At 42.2% G+C, this 17,765-nt stretch overlaps 1 protein-coding gene and 1 long non-coding RNA gene across 2 annotated transcripts in view; one reads left to right on the top strand and one right to left on the bottom strand.

Annotated features, from left to right (window-relative positions):
- Positions 1-12,466: 12,466 nt before the first annotated feature.
- Positions 12,467-17,765, bottom strand: part of LOC122869003 (GTPase IMAP family member 9-like) — a 74,609-nt gene continuing 69,310 nt past the window's right edge. Inside the window, exons 2-3 of the mRNA XM_044181530.1 lie at positions 16,956-17,656; positions 12,467-12,659 (exon numbers count right to left, since the gene is read on the bottom strand). Of these exons, the coding sequence (XP_044037465.1) occupies positions 12,606-12,659; positions 16,956-17,656 (755 nt within the window). The 3' untranslated portion in view covers positions 12,467-12,605. The remainder of the gene's footprint in view (positions 12,660-16,955; positions 17,657-17,765) is intronic.
- On the top strand, positions 13,161-15,546 carry LOC122869013. The gene is made up of 2 exons (XR_006376217.1): positions 13,161-14,894; positions 15,462-15,546. It is a non-coding gene; the product is annotated as an uncharacterized LOC122869013 (long non-coding RNA).

Raw genomic sequence — 17,765 nt, 5'->3', positions numbered from 1 at the left:
TTACTTGTGTTATCTTTGACTAATATATAAATTTGATGATCAGAAACATTTAAGTGTGACAAACATGCAAAAAAAATAAGAAATCAGGAAGGGGGGCAAACATGAGATTACATTTTCATGTTGACCCCAAAAGCGTGGTGACAAGTAAATGTATACGCAAAGACTGGGGGCGCTGTTTCGTTTGCTGCATTTGAATATTGTCCACTATACAGCAGGTTACAACTTTGAAAATGAAATCTCAAACAGCTTTTCCATTTTCATTTTAATATAGTCATAGAACGCCCACACAAGTATGTGAAAATGATAATTAGATTATTGCATTTTCATTTTTACTCAAATAACACATACACATGTGGAAAGTGATAATGCTATAGTGGAATTACATTTTCAAGTTTACATTATCATTTTAACATCGTCCCTTATACGCTTCCATATGGATGCTTGCTTCTTATTTAATTGAAGAAGCAAAACTTGATATATATGCTGATGCTCTGTTGAGGACTATAAATCTACTTTCAGAAACATTTGCTGTAGCTTCTGACCTTCAGTGAAGACTGTTTCACATGACTACATTTGTTGCTGTTTTGATAATTGGCTTGTATAATTGAAACAGAAATTTAATTTCTTTAACAACTTAAGATCAGGGAAGTCTGTAGATGAGCCTGACTACATTTTTGGACGATTGGTTTCTGAGGAGATGTCGACAATAGAATTTTGAGAAAATAGTAAAATTCTACATTTTCAGAGCAGAAGACCAGTGGAGCAAAGATGCAGATAACGTGAGAGATTAAAATGATGAAATAATTTTGACTCTATGCCAAGCTGTTTTTCGAGGACGTAAACTTCTTGATGACTTCATTATATGTGATATATTATATTATAATTTAATTTTAAAAATTCAGATACATAATTTCAACGCAAAACAAAATCAGTGCTAGAAATTCAGTGGCACAAAATCTGGTGAGACAGGTTTGCCTCCATAAGAAGTTTGATCTCCGCTGCCAAATACTTTTTTTTGCATGAATGAATACTTTATTAATTAAAACAATTAGTAACTATAATAAATAAATGTGTAATAATATGAAACATGTCTTCATAGTGTTACTGGCAAAGTCATTGCAGCTGCCTTTGTGTTATTGTTGACTTTGTGCCAACACAAAGGATAAGGCAGTTGTGATTTCTAATCAAAGTTTATTTAGTATGTAAGGAAAGCCCTGGAACAGGCTTAGACAAACTATTGGTTATTCAGGTGCAGTGAAGATAAGTGTGCAAATGTTTTGATCTCATTAACACACACAATTTGCACTGCGGTAGTGCTTTTTCATGTTTAATCTCTGCTAATATTGATAAGATCCCTTAGAATAGGTGGGATTTCCTTTCCATGCCCTTCCCATGCCCTGAGTTCCTCAGAACAGAACAATAACCACAGTGACTCGTATTACCTCAGCATGTGTTATTGCTTCAGACAGTCGAAGTCCATGGTGAAGTTTAACTTCGCAGACTTGATAAAACAGCTAGAAAAATCAGTTTGGGTGGAGACTGAGGATTCACTCCACTGCTCTCTGTCTCTCTGTACTACAGGAAGTGCCAGTGGCCTTTGAAAGTTTCCTGTCACCATGAAGTTGTGGTTTGATATTTGTCTTTTCACCTTTTGGATGTTTGACGAAAATCAAATCCATCTGAGCCTCCCAGAGGGGAACGTTACAGTCCAAGTGTTACGGACAGAACAGACCGGAGACACAGAGAAGATACTGAGATAATTTATTGGAACACAGGGAGTATGAATAGGTGAAGGTGATAATAATACCGTCCTTGAACTGAAAGTAGAGGAGCTCTGGGGTGATGTAGATTCACACAGAAGAGTAGAGTCACACAGGGCCGGGAGCTGGAGCGACACACTCGGACGACTGGAGAAGACAGGAGCCGGGATCGAGGTTCTGGGTACTAGTAGCCATTTTGCGGCGACGTAGGTGAGTCCTTGGCGTTGAGGAGGCAGGATCTGGAGATCTGTCCTTGTTTCAACGAGACCGGACACTGACTGAGGTGAGGGATAGTGCTTTATAGGGGAGTGGAGTGCTGATAAGGTGCAGGTGTGTAATGAGTGACAGGTGAGAACATGACAGGCTGTGACACCAAGAACCGAAGACAGAAATAAATTAATGTTAATATCTCAAGGCCCACATTATCAGAGTTGAAATTATGATTATCTGAATCGAGGATCTAAGGATAGAAGGTGCTGCATGCTGTACAGACTTAAATATAAAACAATAATAAAATAAAATGGGCTTAAAATAAGGGGATTTGGCCAAAGAACAGACAAAGAAAATGTTGTGTAGTGGTGGGCCAGGAGGTTTAGTCTTTACCAGGTGTGGACGACAGATTACTGAAGCTTCTGGGATCTTCCTTTTGTTTGTCCCCTGCCCCATCTCAGTACGCTCTCTACGCCTGCCATGCCCAGCACAGGTTGTGAAAATGTTTCAAACATTTCGTGATCGTGGGCAGACAGTAGACATCTAGAAAAGTGCCTTTGAAGATACAACCTGCTGCTTAATATTTAGTGAATATGACTTTGAGTCTACAGTCATGCTAGCAGCTCAGTGAGGCCTTAGGCATACCAGTGCCTTGAGCTAAGTGCTAACATCAGCATGCTAACATGCTCACAGTGACAATGCTAACATGTCGATGTTTAGCAGGCATAGTGTTTACCATGTTCACCATCTTAGTTTAGTTTAATTAGCTTTAAACACAAAGCTGAGGCTGATGGGAGCGTGAGCAGCTCTGCAGGTGTTTGGTCAGAAACCAAAGTGTCGGACACGTTAACATGTCGACCTGATGGTGGCGCTAGATGGAAAGTCAGAGGATCAGCAGAGTTACTACAGTTCATCCTGAGGGGAGCATGAACGATGAAGCACGTTTCATCACAGTCCAGCAGCTGCTGATGTTTCAGTCTGGATCAAAGTCATGGACATTAACATCCACAGAGCCACGCTGCTAGCATCCCTAAAAACACTGTATGGGAACGCCATATGACCAAATCACAGAGTAACGTAGGCAGTGCGGAGGTCACAGGATCTCGTATGTCCCGTGTCACACCTGTAGTTCGGCTCATGTGGGCCAAGGGAAAAAATATCCATTGTCTCCTTTAGGTCTCCATTTCATGATCACGTGAATTTAATTCAAACAAACCAAGAGGAGTGAACATCAAGTCATGTGGACAAACCGATAACTGTGCCAGAACTGTGAATTATATCCTCATGTATCAAGATCAAATATAATTAATAAAACAAAATGTTCCAGAGAGGACGATGGTTAATCTACTGGTCATTACAGCCCATTCTGGATCAGCGCCCATCTTGATAAGATTCCTCAGAACGTGCTTTTAAACTCACCACAACTTCTTAGAGTCATTCTCTTCACTGCCAAAATAGATAAGCCGAAATTTAAAAGCCAAAAACCCCATCCTTCACAGAATGTGAACAGATTCAGGCTGAACAAACGGGGCTGTAAAGAGAACAGCAGCACCGACCTGCAGCTGACATCACAGCAGACCATCTGATGAGCTTTGACGGGGTCTCGCTCTCCTGATGGCTTTAATGCTTTCTGTATGTTGGTGTTAGCGCGTTTCCATCTATCTGATTAGCAGAAACATTTTTGTTCCATGTTCCAGAGATTTGTTTTGTTATTGTTTAAGAGGATCACAGTCACACAGCTCACATCTCAAACTCGATATAGCTTCTACTTTTCCATACTCTGCTCGTGTTGAGCAGATTCAGTGTGTTTTACTGTTTCAGGAGTAAAAGCTGGGTCCCTAACTCTGCACACAACTGTCGGCACGGGAAACAGAATATGGCTACTACCTGCTTGCTGTTCTGAAATATTCGAAGCTAAACGCTTGAGTCTGTTCACCCAAAGCAGTTTTAGGAGACTCCGGCAACAACGGTTGTGCAGGAGCGCCATCCTTAGTCCCCAAGTCAGAGGGGCAGCAGGTGTTAGCATCTTTATCCGCTTGAGTGCTCACCTGCGCGGGAGGCTCAGCCTCCGTGGGCTGGCCCTCGTTTGAAGCAGTTAGAGTCAGAGATTCTGTCTCGACTTCGTGTTCTCCGTGATTGTTCATTTCTTCTCGTTGTTGTGCCTTATCGGTGACTGCAGTAGGCTTTCACAGCTAGCTTCAGCTTTTGTGCACGACGTAAAGGAAGTGACGCAGGTCGCCTTGGTTACCACATATCATTATTTAAAATAAATAAATAAAATCTTAAAATTTGTTTGGAGTTTTAACGTTTGCCAGTATACTGCCCAAAAAAATCAAATTTTATTGAAGGTTAATCTTTAAAATTTTAACATTTATTCAGTGATTATTTTGGAGAAGCTAAGCTAGCTTCCCTAGCCTTTCAATAGCGCCGCCTATGAGCTCTTCTCATGGAAAAACCTTAAAGATCCACTTTATCTGATGCGCCACAGTGTCAGAATAAACTCCAGAGTCTGTCTGTGTTCACAGTGATGAAGGAACATGGCACCCAGTGCAGCAGAGCGGCTCACTGATGTGTTTTAATAGTTTCTGGACGACAGTGGAGGAAGAACATTCAGCACCCAGATTTGAATATTTACACCTGTTTGTCTCTGGGCCCTCTGCAGTCTCCTCAGTGGTCAGACTGAGCAGGTTTAAACTGTGATTGTCCGTCCACAGCATGTTCAGCTGCTGTTCTGTGATCCAGCTCCAGCAGTGCTAACCCTGGACTCACCTCATTTAAACAGGAACCTGTTGCTGTTTAAATCTGCACAGATTTTAACGCTCAGCTTCCAGTTTCTTTACCAACGACTGCTGGTTTCTTGTATTCTTATCTAACTGCTGCTCAGAGGATCTTTGCCTCTTTCTGCCCTTTCAGTCCTGAGTCTCGTTTGAACCATTACAGTGTTTTGGTCTCCAGGTACAAAACATGACTTTTTTTGCAAACCCTTCATACAAAACAACATCTAGGACTTTCTGCAATCTAAAGACCATTCAGACATACAGATATATATATATCTATATATAGATATATATATATAAACTTTGTCCTTCACCCCCCCACGGGTGGTCTCATCCTTCGATCCTTCGATCCTCTACCAGAGGTCTGGGAGCTTGAGGGTTCTGCGCAGTATCTTTGCTGTTCCTAGTACTGCACTCTTCTGGACCGAGATGTCTGGTGTTCTTCCAGGGATCTGCTGTAGCCACTCCTCCAGTTTGGGGGTCACTGCCCCGAGTGCTCCGATGACCACGGGCACCACTGTTGCCTTCTCCTTCCAGGCCTTCTCCAGCTCTTCTCTGAGCCCTTGGTATTTCTCTAGTTTCTCCTGTTCCTTTTTCCTGATGTTGCCATCACTTGGTATTGCCACGTCAACCACAATGGCTTTCCTCTGCTGTTTGTCCACCACCACAATGTCAGGTTGGTTCGCCATTACCATTCTGTCAGTCTGAATCTGGAAGTCCCACAGGATCTTGGCTCGGTCATTCTCTACCACCTTTGGAGGTGTTTCCCACTTTGACCTCGGGGTTTCCAGTCCATACTCAGTGCAGATGTTCCTGTACACTATGCCAGCCACTTGGTTATGGCGCTCCATGTATGCTTTTCCTGCCAGCATCTTACACCCTGCAGTTATGTGCTGGATTGTCTCAGGGGCCTCTTTGCACAGCCTACACCTTGGGTCTTGTCTGGTGTGGTAGATCTGGGCCTCTATCGCTCTGGTGCTCAGGGCCTGCTCCTGTGTAGCCATGATGAGTGCCTCTGTGCTGTCCTTCAGTCCAGCCCGCTCTAGCCATTGGTAGGATTTCTTGATATCAGCCACTTCAGTTATGTTCCGGTGGTACATCCCATGCAGGGGTTTGTCCTCCCATGATGGTCCCTCCTCCAGCACAGCTTTCTCTGTTCCCCATTGCCTGAGACATTGCCTGAGCATGTCATCTGTAGGAGCCTTATCTTGGATGTACTTGTGGATCTTGGATGTTTCATCCTGGATAGTGGCTCTCACACTCACTAGTCCACGGCCGCCTTCCTTACGGCTAGCGTACAGTCTCAGGGTCCTGGATTTGGGATGGAACCCTCCATGCATGGTGAGGAGATTTCGCGTCTTAACGTCTGTGGTCTGTATCTCTTCCTTTGGCCACCTTATTATTCCTGCAGGGTATCTGATCACTGGCAGGGCGTAGCTGTTTATTGCCTGGGCCTTGTCTTTGCAATTGAGCTGACTTCTTAGGACTTGCCTTACTCGTTGGAGGTATTTGGCCGTTGCAGTTTTCCTTGTTACCTCTTCGAGGTTGCCATTTGCCTGTGGTATTCCAAGGTACTTGTAACCATCCTCAATGTCTGCTATTGTTCCTTCTGGGAGTTAGACCCCTTCTGTGTGGACTACCTTTCCTCTCTTTGTCACCATTCGACTGCACTTCTCAAGCCCGAATGACATCCCAATGTCAGAGCTGTAGATCCTGGTGGTGTGGATCAGTGAGTCGATATCCCGCTCGCTCTTAGCGTATAGCTTGATGTCATCCATGTAGAGGAGGTGACTGATGGTGGCCCCGTTCCTGAGTCGGTATCCATAGCCAGTCTTGTTGATTATTTGGCTGAGGGGGTTCAGACCTATGCAGAACAGCAGTGGGGACAGAGCATCTCCTTGGTATATGCCACATTTGATGGATACTTGTGCAAGTGGCTTGCCATTGGCCTCAAGGGTGGTTTTCCACAGCCTCATTGAGTTTGCAACGAAGTCTCTTAGAGTCCTGTTGATTTTGTACATCTCCAAGCATTCAGTGATCCATGTGTGTGGCATTGAGTCATATGCTTTCTTGTAATCAATCCAGGCAGTGCACAGGTTGGTGTGTCGGGCTCTGCAGTCTTGGGAGACTGTTCTGTCAACCAGTTGGTGTTTGAGTTCCTCTGGTCCCTTTGCCAATGCCCTTCTGTGCTTTGCTCATGTATTGATCCATGTGTCCACTTATCTTAGCCACTGATGATGCCTGACATGAGCTTCCATGTTGTGGAGAGACAGGTTATTGGCCGATAGTTGGATGGGACTGTACCCTTTGCGGGATCCTTCAGGATCAGGATTGTACGCCCTTCGGTAAGCTATTCAGGGTGCGTCCCATCTCTTAGCAGCTGGTTCATTTGTGCTGCTAGGTGCTCGTGGAGTGCAGTGAGCTTCTTTAGCCAGTAGGTGTGGATCCTGTCAGGGCCCGGTGCTGTCCAGTTCTTCATACCTGAGACTCTTTCTTGGATGTCTGCCGCTGTGATGGTGACTGGATTCTGTTCAGGGAGGTTGCTGTGGTCCTTTCTCAGAGCCGCCAGCCACTGTGCATCGCTGTTGTGTGATGCCTCCCTCTCCCTTATACTTTTCCAGTACTGCTCCGTTTCCAGCCTTGGTGGGTCTGCTCTGCTGTTATTACCCTGCCATTGAGCGTACACTTTCGCAGGTTGAGTTGCGAACAGCCGGTTTATTCTTCTGGCTTCATTATCTCTCGTGTATCTCTTTAGGCGGCTGGCCAAGGCTTGGAGCCTTTGTTTGGCAGTTTCGAGTGCTTCAGGTATGGGCATCTGGTTGTACTTCTTGGGTACTTGCTTTCTCATTGCACCTCTCTCAGCCTCTGTCAGTTGGCTCACTTCTCTCCGGGCGTCTCCGGGCGTCTCCGGGCGTCTCCGGGCGTCCTTCATTTCCATGGTGGGTACTGTCTCTCATGGCTGTGATCCTAGACATGGCTCCCATGGTTGGCTACAAGAGCAACCATGGGAGCCATGTCTAGGATCACTGCTGCTGAGGCGTATATCAGCTCATTGGTTTCAGTGATGGTTGTGGTAGGGATCGCTCTGTGTGTCCTGCCACTGCCGTGCCCCCAAGTCCAAATCCATTCTCGCCATTAGCTTAACAGTCCTTCAAAACTGATACAACAAGCTAACTGTTGTGTTGGCTAACGCAAGTAGCTAGCTAGCTACTGCTAAATAAAAAAACAGATAAAAAAGGGAAACAAAAAAAGGAGATTTGGACTAAATAAAAGACCTAAATAAAATGTAATTTCTTAGTTATGTGTTTAAATGTATTTTGCAATTTTCATGTTATAATTTCTTTTCTAATATGCTGCTACTGTATGAATCTATCTACCGCTTTACTGCCAGTTGTCACGTACAATACAGTGGTAGAGAACTGACAAACGCGTTCTCATTCCCAGGGCATCAAATACCGATGTTTTGTCACGCCCCTCAGAGTCCTATAAACACACACAAGGTACTCTTTGCAGATGAAATTCGGAAATTATCATTGGACCAATGCGGCAATGTCAATGTCTCAGTGCACCACTGCGGTACCTTTGCTGTGGCCTAAATCTCGATTCAGTTAAGTCTTTCTTGTTGCTCGTTTTTTGGCTCCTGTGTGACCTTGTCTGTCTCTGCTGAGGATCTACTTCCTGCCGGTGATCCCAGCCATCGTGGTTTACCTGATCTCTGCACTCTCCTGTCCAGCTGCTTTTGGGGCCCTTGGTGTTCTGGAGCCAGGGGGCAGTTGCCTGCTTTGCCCTGTTGGTAATCCAGCCCTGCTATTCAGAATATATATTTTGATATAATGTTAGCATTTGTACTGTGGACGCAGTTCTGATCATAGACTCTCGAGTCCAATCATATCAAACCGCAGAAAGAAGTCCTGTGGCAAAAAACCCCAAACGTTTTAAAATCATTTTTATATCAATTCAATCAATATTTGGTGTCAAATTATTGATTTCTTTAGTAAGTATCCGCGTAATAAGCGGTACAGCGAGCCGGTCATCCCTTACATAATGGACAATGGTAATGTTTACTTTTAACCAGTTGCTCTTTTTTTAAATATTTTTATCTCCCTCTTGCCTCTCAAAAAAAAAAGGGGGAGCAACTTCAGCTGCCTCTATGGACCAGCACGCTCTGAATTTTCACCTTGAAGTTGTGTTTTGATATTTGTCTTTTCACCTTTTGGATGTTTGGAGGAAATCAAATCCACTCAGAGGCTCCCAGAGAGGAAAGTTACCGTCCAATAAACAAAGACAGACATAAATTAATATTAATATCTCTTTAAATTAATAATTTGCCGAAACATAGACAAAGAAAATGTCATGTAGTGTTGGGCCAGGAGGTTTAGTCTTTACTAGGTGTGGATAAGAACAAAGCAATACTGAAATTAATTAATGTATTAATGTAGTAATGTAATGTTGTAGTTTGCACCACTGTTTTGTTTTGCATCCATCTGCAGCCATGAAGAGCTCCAGAGTGTTGAAGCTGTATTTTTTATAAACCCGATAACATCTGCACTATCAGGTTTTCGTGGTGAAGCTGTTACCCCATAAAATATGTTCAATGAAACCAAAGATAAGAAGATAAGCCACCAAAATTGTGAATTATATCCTCACGCATCAGCCGAAGATCAAATATAACTAATAAAACAAAAATGTGCCAGAGAGGACAATAACTAATCTACTGGTCATTACAGCCCATTCTGAATCAGCGTCCATGTTGATAAGATTTCTCACAATGTGCTTTTAAACTCACCACCTGGTTACAGAATAACTTCTTAGAGTCATTTTCTTCATTGCGAAAATAGATAAGCTGAAATTTAAAAGCCAAAAACCCCATCCTCAGTCAGTAGGAGTCATCCTCTGAAACACAACGACATTTTTATTACTTTGGGTTTGTTTATGGGTCCACATTTGAGCCACATGATTCTGCAGGAGAACCCGTCCAAACAGTTTTAATTTGTCATTTACCGTCTACATGCCAACAACGTTCCACGTGGGTTCAGTTCAGAGGGAGGCACAATGCAAATACCACCTAGAATTTTTAAAATAGCAATAATGTAATGGCAGTGGTAATAATAATAATAATAATAATAATAATAATAATAATAATAATAATAATAATGACAGCAGGTGGCCCACAACCACAGATCCAGACTCTGCAGCTCTGGAGGCAGAAATACCTGCTGAAAGCGACAGAAGTAGAGAGGAGAGAAACGAGAAAGCACAGAAGATGCTGAGTTAGTAACATGCAGTAATTGGATAAAAATGCATACAGATGGAGAGGGAGAGGAGGAGAGAGGAAAGAGGTGCATCATGGGAAGTCTCATGGCAGTCTAGGCCTATAGCTGTCATGTGGTAGTCCCATGCCAGGGAGCAGGAAACACAAGGAATAGGACCCAAGTACAGGCAACGGAGGCAGACTGTTAATATGCAATGCTTTAATAAAGAATAAAGGCTTACACAGGCTTCCGGCAGGCAGTGGTCAAAACCAGGGAATCAGTCCAACTAGGCAAACAAATCCGACAGGGAGTGGCAAAGTTCAAAAGTCCATAATCCAGGCAAGGTCCAAGGGAACAAAGAATCAATCCAACAGAACTCACAGGTTAGAAATGCCGGGATGCTTGACACGGGAACACAGTACAACCAAAATGCACATGACAAGGAACAACGACCCGACAATGAACAAATGAAAAATCCCGGACTAAATACACTGAGGTAGGGGAGATAACGAAACACAGGTGCAATCAATCAAGGCAGGGCCAACAATCTAAATGGGAGGGAAAGCAAACAAAGACAGGAAGTAAAACCACAAGACACACAAGGAGAGGAGAACACTAAAAAAATAAAACAGGAAACAGGACAGGACTCCACTTCCAGCCATTGAGGACATCCAGAGGAAACGCTATCTGCGTCGAGCCTGCAGCATTCTTAAGGACTCCTCTCACCCGCCCAGAGACTGGTTTCTCCCCTGCTTCCGGCAGGCGCCTCAGGTGCCTCCAGACCAGGACCAGCAGACTGAGAAACAGCTTTTTTCCCAGAGCTGTCTTCCTACTGAACTCTGCCCCCCGCTGACTCCACTGTCCCCTCATATACCTTAACTTAAATGCTGCTACATTGTTTTTGCTACATGTACCACATGTTCATTTGCACTACCGGACTATTTATTTATACATATACTGCATCATTTGCACTCCAGTACTATGTACTGAATACTACAATAACTCATCTACTGCACTGTTAACTATTTCCATACATTGCACTACTTTATATTCATTTGACTACTGTTCTGCCCAGTCCAATTCATTATTGTACATATCCATCAGTATACTGTTCATAATAATGCCATCTGTATATAATGTCCATAGTACCACTTGTCAAATATTTTCATAATGCTGCGCTATCCTGCATTTATGCACACACTTTATATCCTGCACTTGCTTAATGCACTTCTGGTTAGACCTGAACTGCATTTCGTTGCCTTGTGCTTGTACATGTGTAAGGACAATAAAGTTGGATCTAATCTAATCTAATACATCCGGCTGTGATTCACACACACCACCTGTTAGCAGAAACGTTCACTGCTGGTTTGGGTCAAGAAGAAAAATAGCTAACAGCTAGCCAATCTCTAAAACTTAGTGTTTCGTTAGTGTGGCTTTCTGTTGAGATTTAGTTGGTTTCCTGCTGTTTCAGAGGCTTTTCCACCCTGATCGCACTCTTTATATGTATCAGCAGATACCCTGAGCCCAATACCTGTCTGTCTGACAGTCAGTGAAAAAGTCACTTCACACTTACTGAAGTTTAAAGATGTTTACAGAATCTTTAGAGACTCTTCAAACCATCTGGAGGAAAATAATATATATATATAAAATATGAATGTGTTATTTTCTATGAAACTATATAATATAACCCAATACAACTCATAATAAAACTCTTTCATTTAGGTTTAGGTTGTGCAGATTGAGCAAGGAGTCGTGTTGTTTCCAGCTGCCATCTCTGCTTGAATCAGGAAATATTGTTCAGTAATCCGTCTACACTGAGCGCAAGAATATTTAGTCGTATTCACCCTTTAATCAGCGTTTAAACCTTTCAGTTACATCTCGAAGTTCAGTCTGAGCTCTGCAGTCTGAGTTAGTCTTTGTTATATAACTCCACTGCAGTTCTGACACAGCAAAATGTGAGCTTCGAGTATGAAAACACTTTGCGGAGGGTCTGACGCTCTGCGGTTACAGCACGACAGCAAACAGTTCAGGATGGTCCGTCCATTCAGTCTCTGGAAGTTTGAGCGTCGCTGCCACCTGCTGGTGGATCCAGGCTTCACACCTGCACTACAGGTAAGAGGAGCTGTCCCTTTAACATTCAGCACCCAGATTTGAATATTTACACCATCGGTCTGATGAAGTCAGAGCTGCGCCCACATGAACAGGACAAGTTCTTATCTAATCAGGTACAGCGTTGGGCTTCAGGACTCCACTGGGTTTATTATTTGACATCTGAGTGAAATATACGTTTTACTCCACTCATTTTCTAATTTTACATTCAAACATACAAACAGCAAGACCGCGCTGAGCTTTGCTATCCGGCCCTCGCCTACCGAATACAGGATTTACTTGTAATTGAGTGTTTTTCCATCAAGGAGCCGAACTTCTTCACTGTAAAAGACTATGAGAGAGGAAAAAGACCAACAGAGTCGTTTAAAAAGAGTTTTAATAGTAAAACACTTTTAAAACATGTCAACACATCGAAACCACCCAACTGCCACCACCACAATCACACGTGCACCGTCATGGTCCGAACCGGGACCCAGGTACACCCCCACCACACAGAGCTACAGGCGGAGGAGCCACGGTCTGCTGCCATGATGAAGATCTCCTCGCTGAAGCTGGAACATAGAGACAGTTTAAGGAAAATGTTGTTAAAGGCGGGTTGAATGTTTGTCATGTTTAAGAATAGATCCTGAACACTAAAGTCTGACTAACACCACAAATTGCCCCAACATTAAAAAGTTGCATATGCCAAATGTCACTTAGAAATCTTCCAATTTAAAGTGTCTGGAAAGGCTGTAATGTGTCAGGAGCACAGCAGTCTGTGTTGGTGCGTTCAGGATCACTATGGAAATATGTTGTATATTTTTTTTTTATCCTGTTTCACACTTCATGCTTTTATACATAACACTTCATAACATAGCACACTGAGCTTCAGAGCAGCCATCAGCTCACATGTGACTAATAATCAGAAATACTTTATTGATCCCCGAGGGGAAACTTTTTTTACAGCAGCTCACTGTCACGTCAGTGCACACAGGAACAGAAGTACTGAGCAAAAAATATAATACAGGTCAGAGAAATTAAGTACCAAGTGGGTATAAGTATAAAAAGTGTGAAGTACAAAGTGGGTTTACCGGTTGATAATAATGCAGTATAAAGTACAGTATAAAGTAATAGTGCATAGTAATAGTGAACTGTTAAGTTAAGTGTAGCTTATTAAGATTATAATGATAATAACATTCTGTATTGGTGGAAAGTAATCCAGTACATTTCATCAAGTACTTTACTTAAGTATAGTTTTAATGTACTTTTACTAACGTCCAAAAATCCTCGCTAACGTTTTAAAAAGGCTTTAAAGTACAGAATGGGGTTTTTCCTCTCTAACTAATCCCATTTGTCCGAGTGACAGACACTAGTTTGTCATGTACGTTTACTAGATAACAGTTCATTTAGTAATTCGGCTACATCGCGAAATAAATGTTAATGCTTATAAAATCTAAAAATGAGAAGCCTGCTAACAGCTTTGATCCTGCCCTTGATTTGATGAGGGACATTTGGGTGCAGGAGGTTTGTAGTGAACAGACATTTTATGTTGTCGCAGTACTGAAATATAAAAGGTCTTAAAACCAGGTTTTAGCAATCCAGTTTTTAATTGTGCTTTGGTGTTGTATATCACCAAACAAATGTGTAATTGATCAAATTACCACAAAGTAAATGACACACAGACAACCTGGAACCTTAGGGGCCCCTGAGTTTCTGGGGCCTCGCTGCAGTTGTCCACTTTGCCCAGTTGGTAATCCAGCCATGGACGTAATAAATCAAGTTGTGAGAATTAGTAGAATAATTGATTGTGTGTGATAATCAATACATTTGGTTTAGCGTCTTGAAACAGTTTCTTTTAAAATGATTGTGTACAGCACTGGATGGATTATCGAACGGACCTGCCGGACACAGACCCAAGGGCCTAAGGGCTCAGGGGCCCCAAAGCTCAAGTTATTAACATTTCTTGTTGAACAGTAAAAGGTTTTGTTGAAGAAATAACTTTCACTGTCACTTTGAAGTAGGGATCCGAGTCCTTTAATATTGAATATTTGAGTAATAAAAGAGCATCTCTTTCTACATAAACCAGCTGCACACTTCTCCCACATACCTGTTACATTTAACAAAGACATTACAGATGTTTGACAGCTGAATAGTTCTGATAAAACTAGCCTGAATCACAGTTTTCCTCCAGTATTTTGAACAGTATTTGTGTTACCACGTTCTAATCAGGCTCCCTTTATAAAGGGTTTATAAGATGTAATGAATGGCTTCCTCAGAGTTTCATAGACCAGTTATAAGCCATCATTATAAGAACTTTTGGGTTGCCAGGTTGTGTTTTTTAGCTCTTAGCTCATCAGTTAGACCCCTCCAATGTACTATTTGACCGCTTAACTACTGGAAAAGATTTGCCAAATTTACCAAAATTGATTTATTAATGACTCAATAAAATGTATAACCGCAGACTTGACGGCTCATTAGAAAGTGACAAACCAATGAGCGTTTCTGAGTAGATTACCAGCATTGCTAACAGTATTATTACCACATAGAAAGGATGAACACCAGTCAGAGGGATTTCTCACAAGCTGCTGTTGTTCCTATTAGCGGCACAAAACATTGTTTATTAACCATTAATGAAGCCATTAGTTACAACTTGTAACTCTTTACAAAGGCTGTTGTGTTAGAAAACTGGACTGTACTGAGTATAGTACCTGAGAGAGTTATAATGGTCAGAGCCCAAATGCTGCACATATTCTACATTTATCTAAACGGGGTGATATTATTTATTATTTCACAAACAAAGTGTTTAGGTCAGCCCACAACCAATCAGCAGCAAACTGAGCTGACTTACTGAATGGCCTTTTGGTTAACATACTTTATATGAAAAGGCAAAACCCAAACAAACTGAAACAACAAAATATACAAACTCCACCACCATGATTTCCCCTTTGCAGGATTTTCATTTGTAAGAATTGTTTCATCTTTCCAATGCGTGCTCAGAATCATAACTAGTCTACGAAGTCATTATCATGGGGAGTGACGAGGTCAGAGCCCAAATGCTGTACATATTCTACATTCATCTAAAAGTGATATTATTGGTATTAGAATCACCTATTAAAGGGTCAGTTCACCCCGATTACAAAACAAATCACTTTCTCACTGCACGTCTAAAACTTCTGCCACCACTCCAATATAAAAGAGCTGAATGGAATTTAATTTGTGCCGATTAAAACATTCAAAAAACTCAACAACATGTATCTTTTTCAGAAACATCAAATGTTTAGACGGTGTAGTCCCTCATTCGTCCAGGAGTGTTCTATCGTAGAAAAGGTTTCAGTCGTAGTCATTTGGGCTCATTTGGGCTCTCAAATGTTTAGGTCAGCCCACAACCAATCAGCAGCAAACTGAGCTGACTTACTGAATGGCCTTTTGGTTAACATACTTTATATGAAAAGGCAAAACCCAAACAAACTGAAACAACAAAATATACAAACTCCACCACCATGATTTCCCCTTTACAGGATTTTCATTTGAAAGAATTGGTCCGGTGCAGTTCCCATCGCAGACGTCATCTCACCACCTCCAACAAGATACCCCCATCAGACGTCCCACAACTGTTCCAGACAAAGCACAGGTTTGAGGATGGGTTAGCTTGGCTGTTGTTTCTTCTCCTTTTGGATTTTGCACCTGTTGTTGCTGTTGTTCTTTTCGATCTCTTGGAGCATCTCAGCCGTGTAGAGGTTTCCTCCTGTTGTCTTAATCATGCCTTTGGTGTTATGATCCTCCGACTTTGAGGATGTCAATGAAGTCATCTCTACACCTCAAAGTGTTAGCCAGTTTCTCAGTACTGACATCATTCAGTAAGGCCAAGAGGTCATAATCAGTCATTGTGTGGCCAAACGTTTTTCTAAAACACTGCCCAAAAAATTACCGCGCCTTTAAAAATCACATCTTGGTTGCTTCACCTCAACTTGCCTGAAAAGAAAAGCTGCTTTCTGCCATAAAATGCATTTCCTTGTGAGATGGGACAGTATGGATTCTGATGGACTCTGTACTAGAGCTGAAACTAGCAATTATTTTCATTGTTGATTATTTTCTCGATTAATCGATTAGTTGTTTGGTCCAAAAAAAAGAAAATGTGGAAAAATGTCGATCTGTGTTTCCCAAAGCCCAAGGCGACATCCTAAAATGTCTTGTTTTGTCCACAATCCAAAGATATTCAGTTTACTGTCAAAGAGGAGCAAAGACACCAGAAAATATTAACATTCAAGAAGCTGAAATCCGGGGAATTTGACATTGTTTCTTAAAAAATGACTAACGATTATCAAAATAGCTGGCGATTAATCTAATAGTCGACAACTAATCGATTAATCTACTAATCTTTGCTGCTCTACTCTATACTGCTGGTGGAAACATCACCCTGATAGGCCACCAACCAACCAACACCAACCACAGGCTTCTCCCACCACCATGATTTCCCCTTTACAGTATTTTCATTTGTAAGAATTGCTTCATCTTTCCAATGTGTGCTCAGATTCATAACTAGTCTACGAAGTTATTACCGTCACTCCCTGCTGCACTGAGCTTAGTGTTTCCTCGTGGGGAGTGTAAGAATTGCTCTGATCAGCTTAAACACTTAAAACTCACTTTCCGATGCAACTGTTGAAGTAGTTTTTAGCAAGGATCACTAAAGCTGTCGATCCAGATCCCAGTATTCCACCCGCTACACCTCCCAGTGCAGCTCCTATACTAGACGTAATCTCACCACCAGCAACAAGATACCCCATCAAACACCCAACACCTGTTCCAACTAAAGCAGACGTTTGAATTGGGCCTCGCTTGGCTGTTTCTTCTCCTTTTGGATTTTGTACCTGCTGTTGTTGTTCCTGTTGTTCTTTTACGGCTTTTTCAGCCCCTTCAAGCAAATCTTTTGTGTAGTAGCCTCCTCCTCTTGTCTGAATCATGCTGTTGATCTTCTGCAGTAGTGACTTGACTTGATCACTGACTTCAACACAACTCTCATCTTTGTTGTTAAAGACTTGATCACTGACTTCAACACGACTCTCCTCTTTGTTGTTAAAAACATGGTAATTCCACTGGCACTGTATGATTAGGTCCAGCAGATTTGGATCTGAATGAATAACATTTTCTATCGTTTTCTGCAGTGTGTCTCCATGGGTGAATAAGACCAGAGTGAAAGCCATTGTGTTTTTGCCAAAAGTACTGCGAATGAGTTCCACCATATTCTGTAGTTCCTCTGTGAATGTATCTTCCACATTCAGCACAATCAGGAACACATGAGGACCAGGTTCAGCAAGTGAGATGGATTTCTTGATCTCTTTCATCACCTCCTCTTGCTTTTTCTTGGGGTTAAACATACCTGGAGTATCAACGACAACCACATTTTGTCCGCCAATGCTCTCTGTTTTCTTCTGGCACTTCTCTGTGACAGCAAATAAAGAGACTTTTGACTTGAATGGTGTCGTCTTGCTCAGGATGGTGTTTCCTGAAGAACTCCTCCCATCTCCGATCCTCCCAAGCAGCACGATCCTCACCTCTGACTCTGGACTATCTGGAGAACAATTTCACACAGACATTAGTGATGTAAGAGTTGTCTCAAGAAAATACAAATAAATACATAAATATGCACTTTCAATTAAACTTTATTCAGCGCTTGCATT

The sequence above is a fragment of the Siniperca chuatsi genome, linkage group LG21 (assembly GCF_020085105.1).
Source record: "Siniperca chuatsi isolate FFG_IHB_CAS linkage group LG21, ASM2008510v1, whole genome shotgun sequence".
In the NCBI taxonomy this organism is placed as follows: domain Eukaryota; kingdom Metazoa; phylum Chordata; class Actinopteri; order Centrarchiformes; family Sinipercidae; genus Siniperca; species Siniperca chuatsi.
Note: the sequence above shows the minus strand (reverse complement) of the source record. Positions and strands in the feature narration are given on the sequence as shown.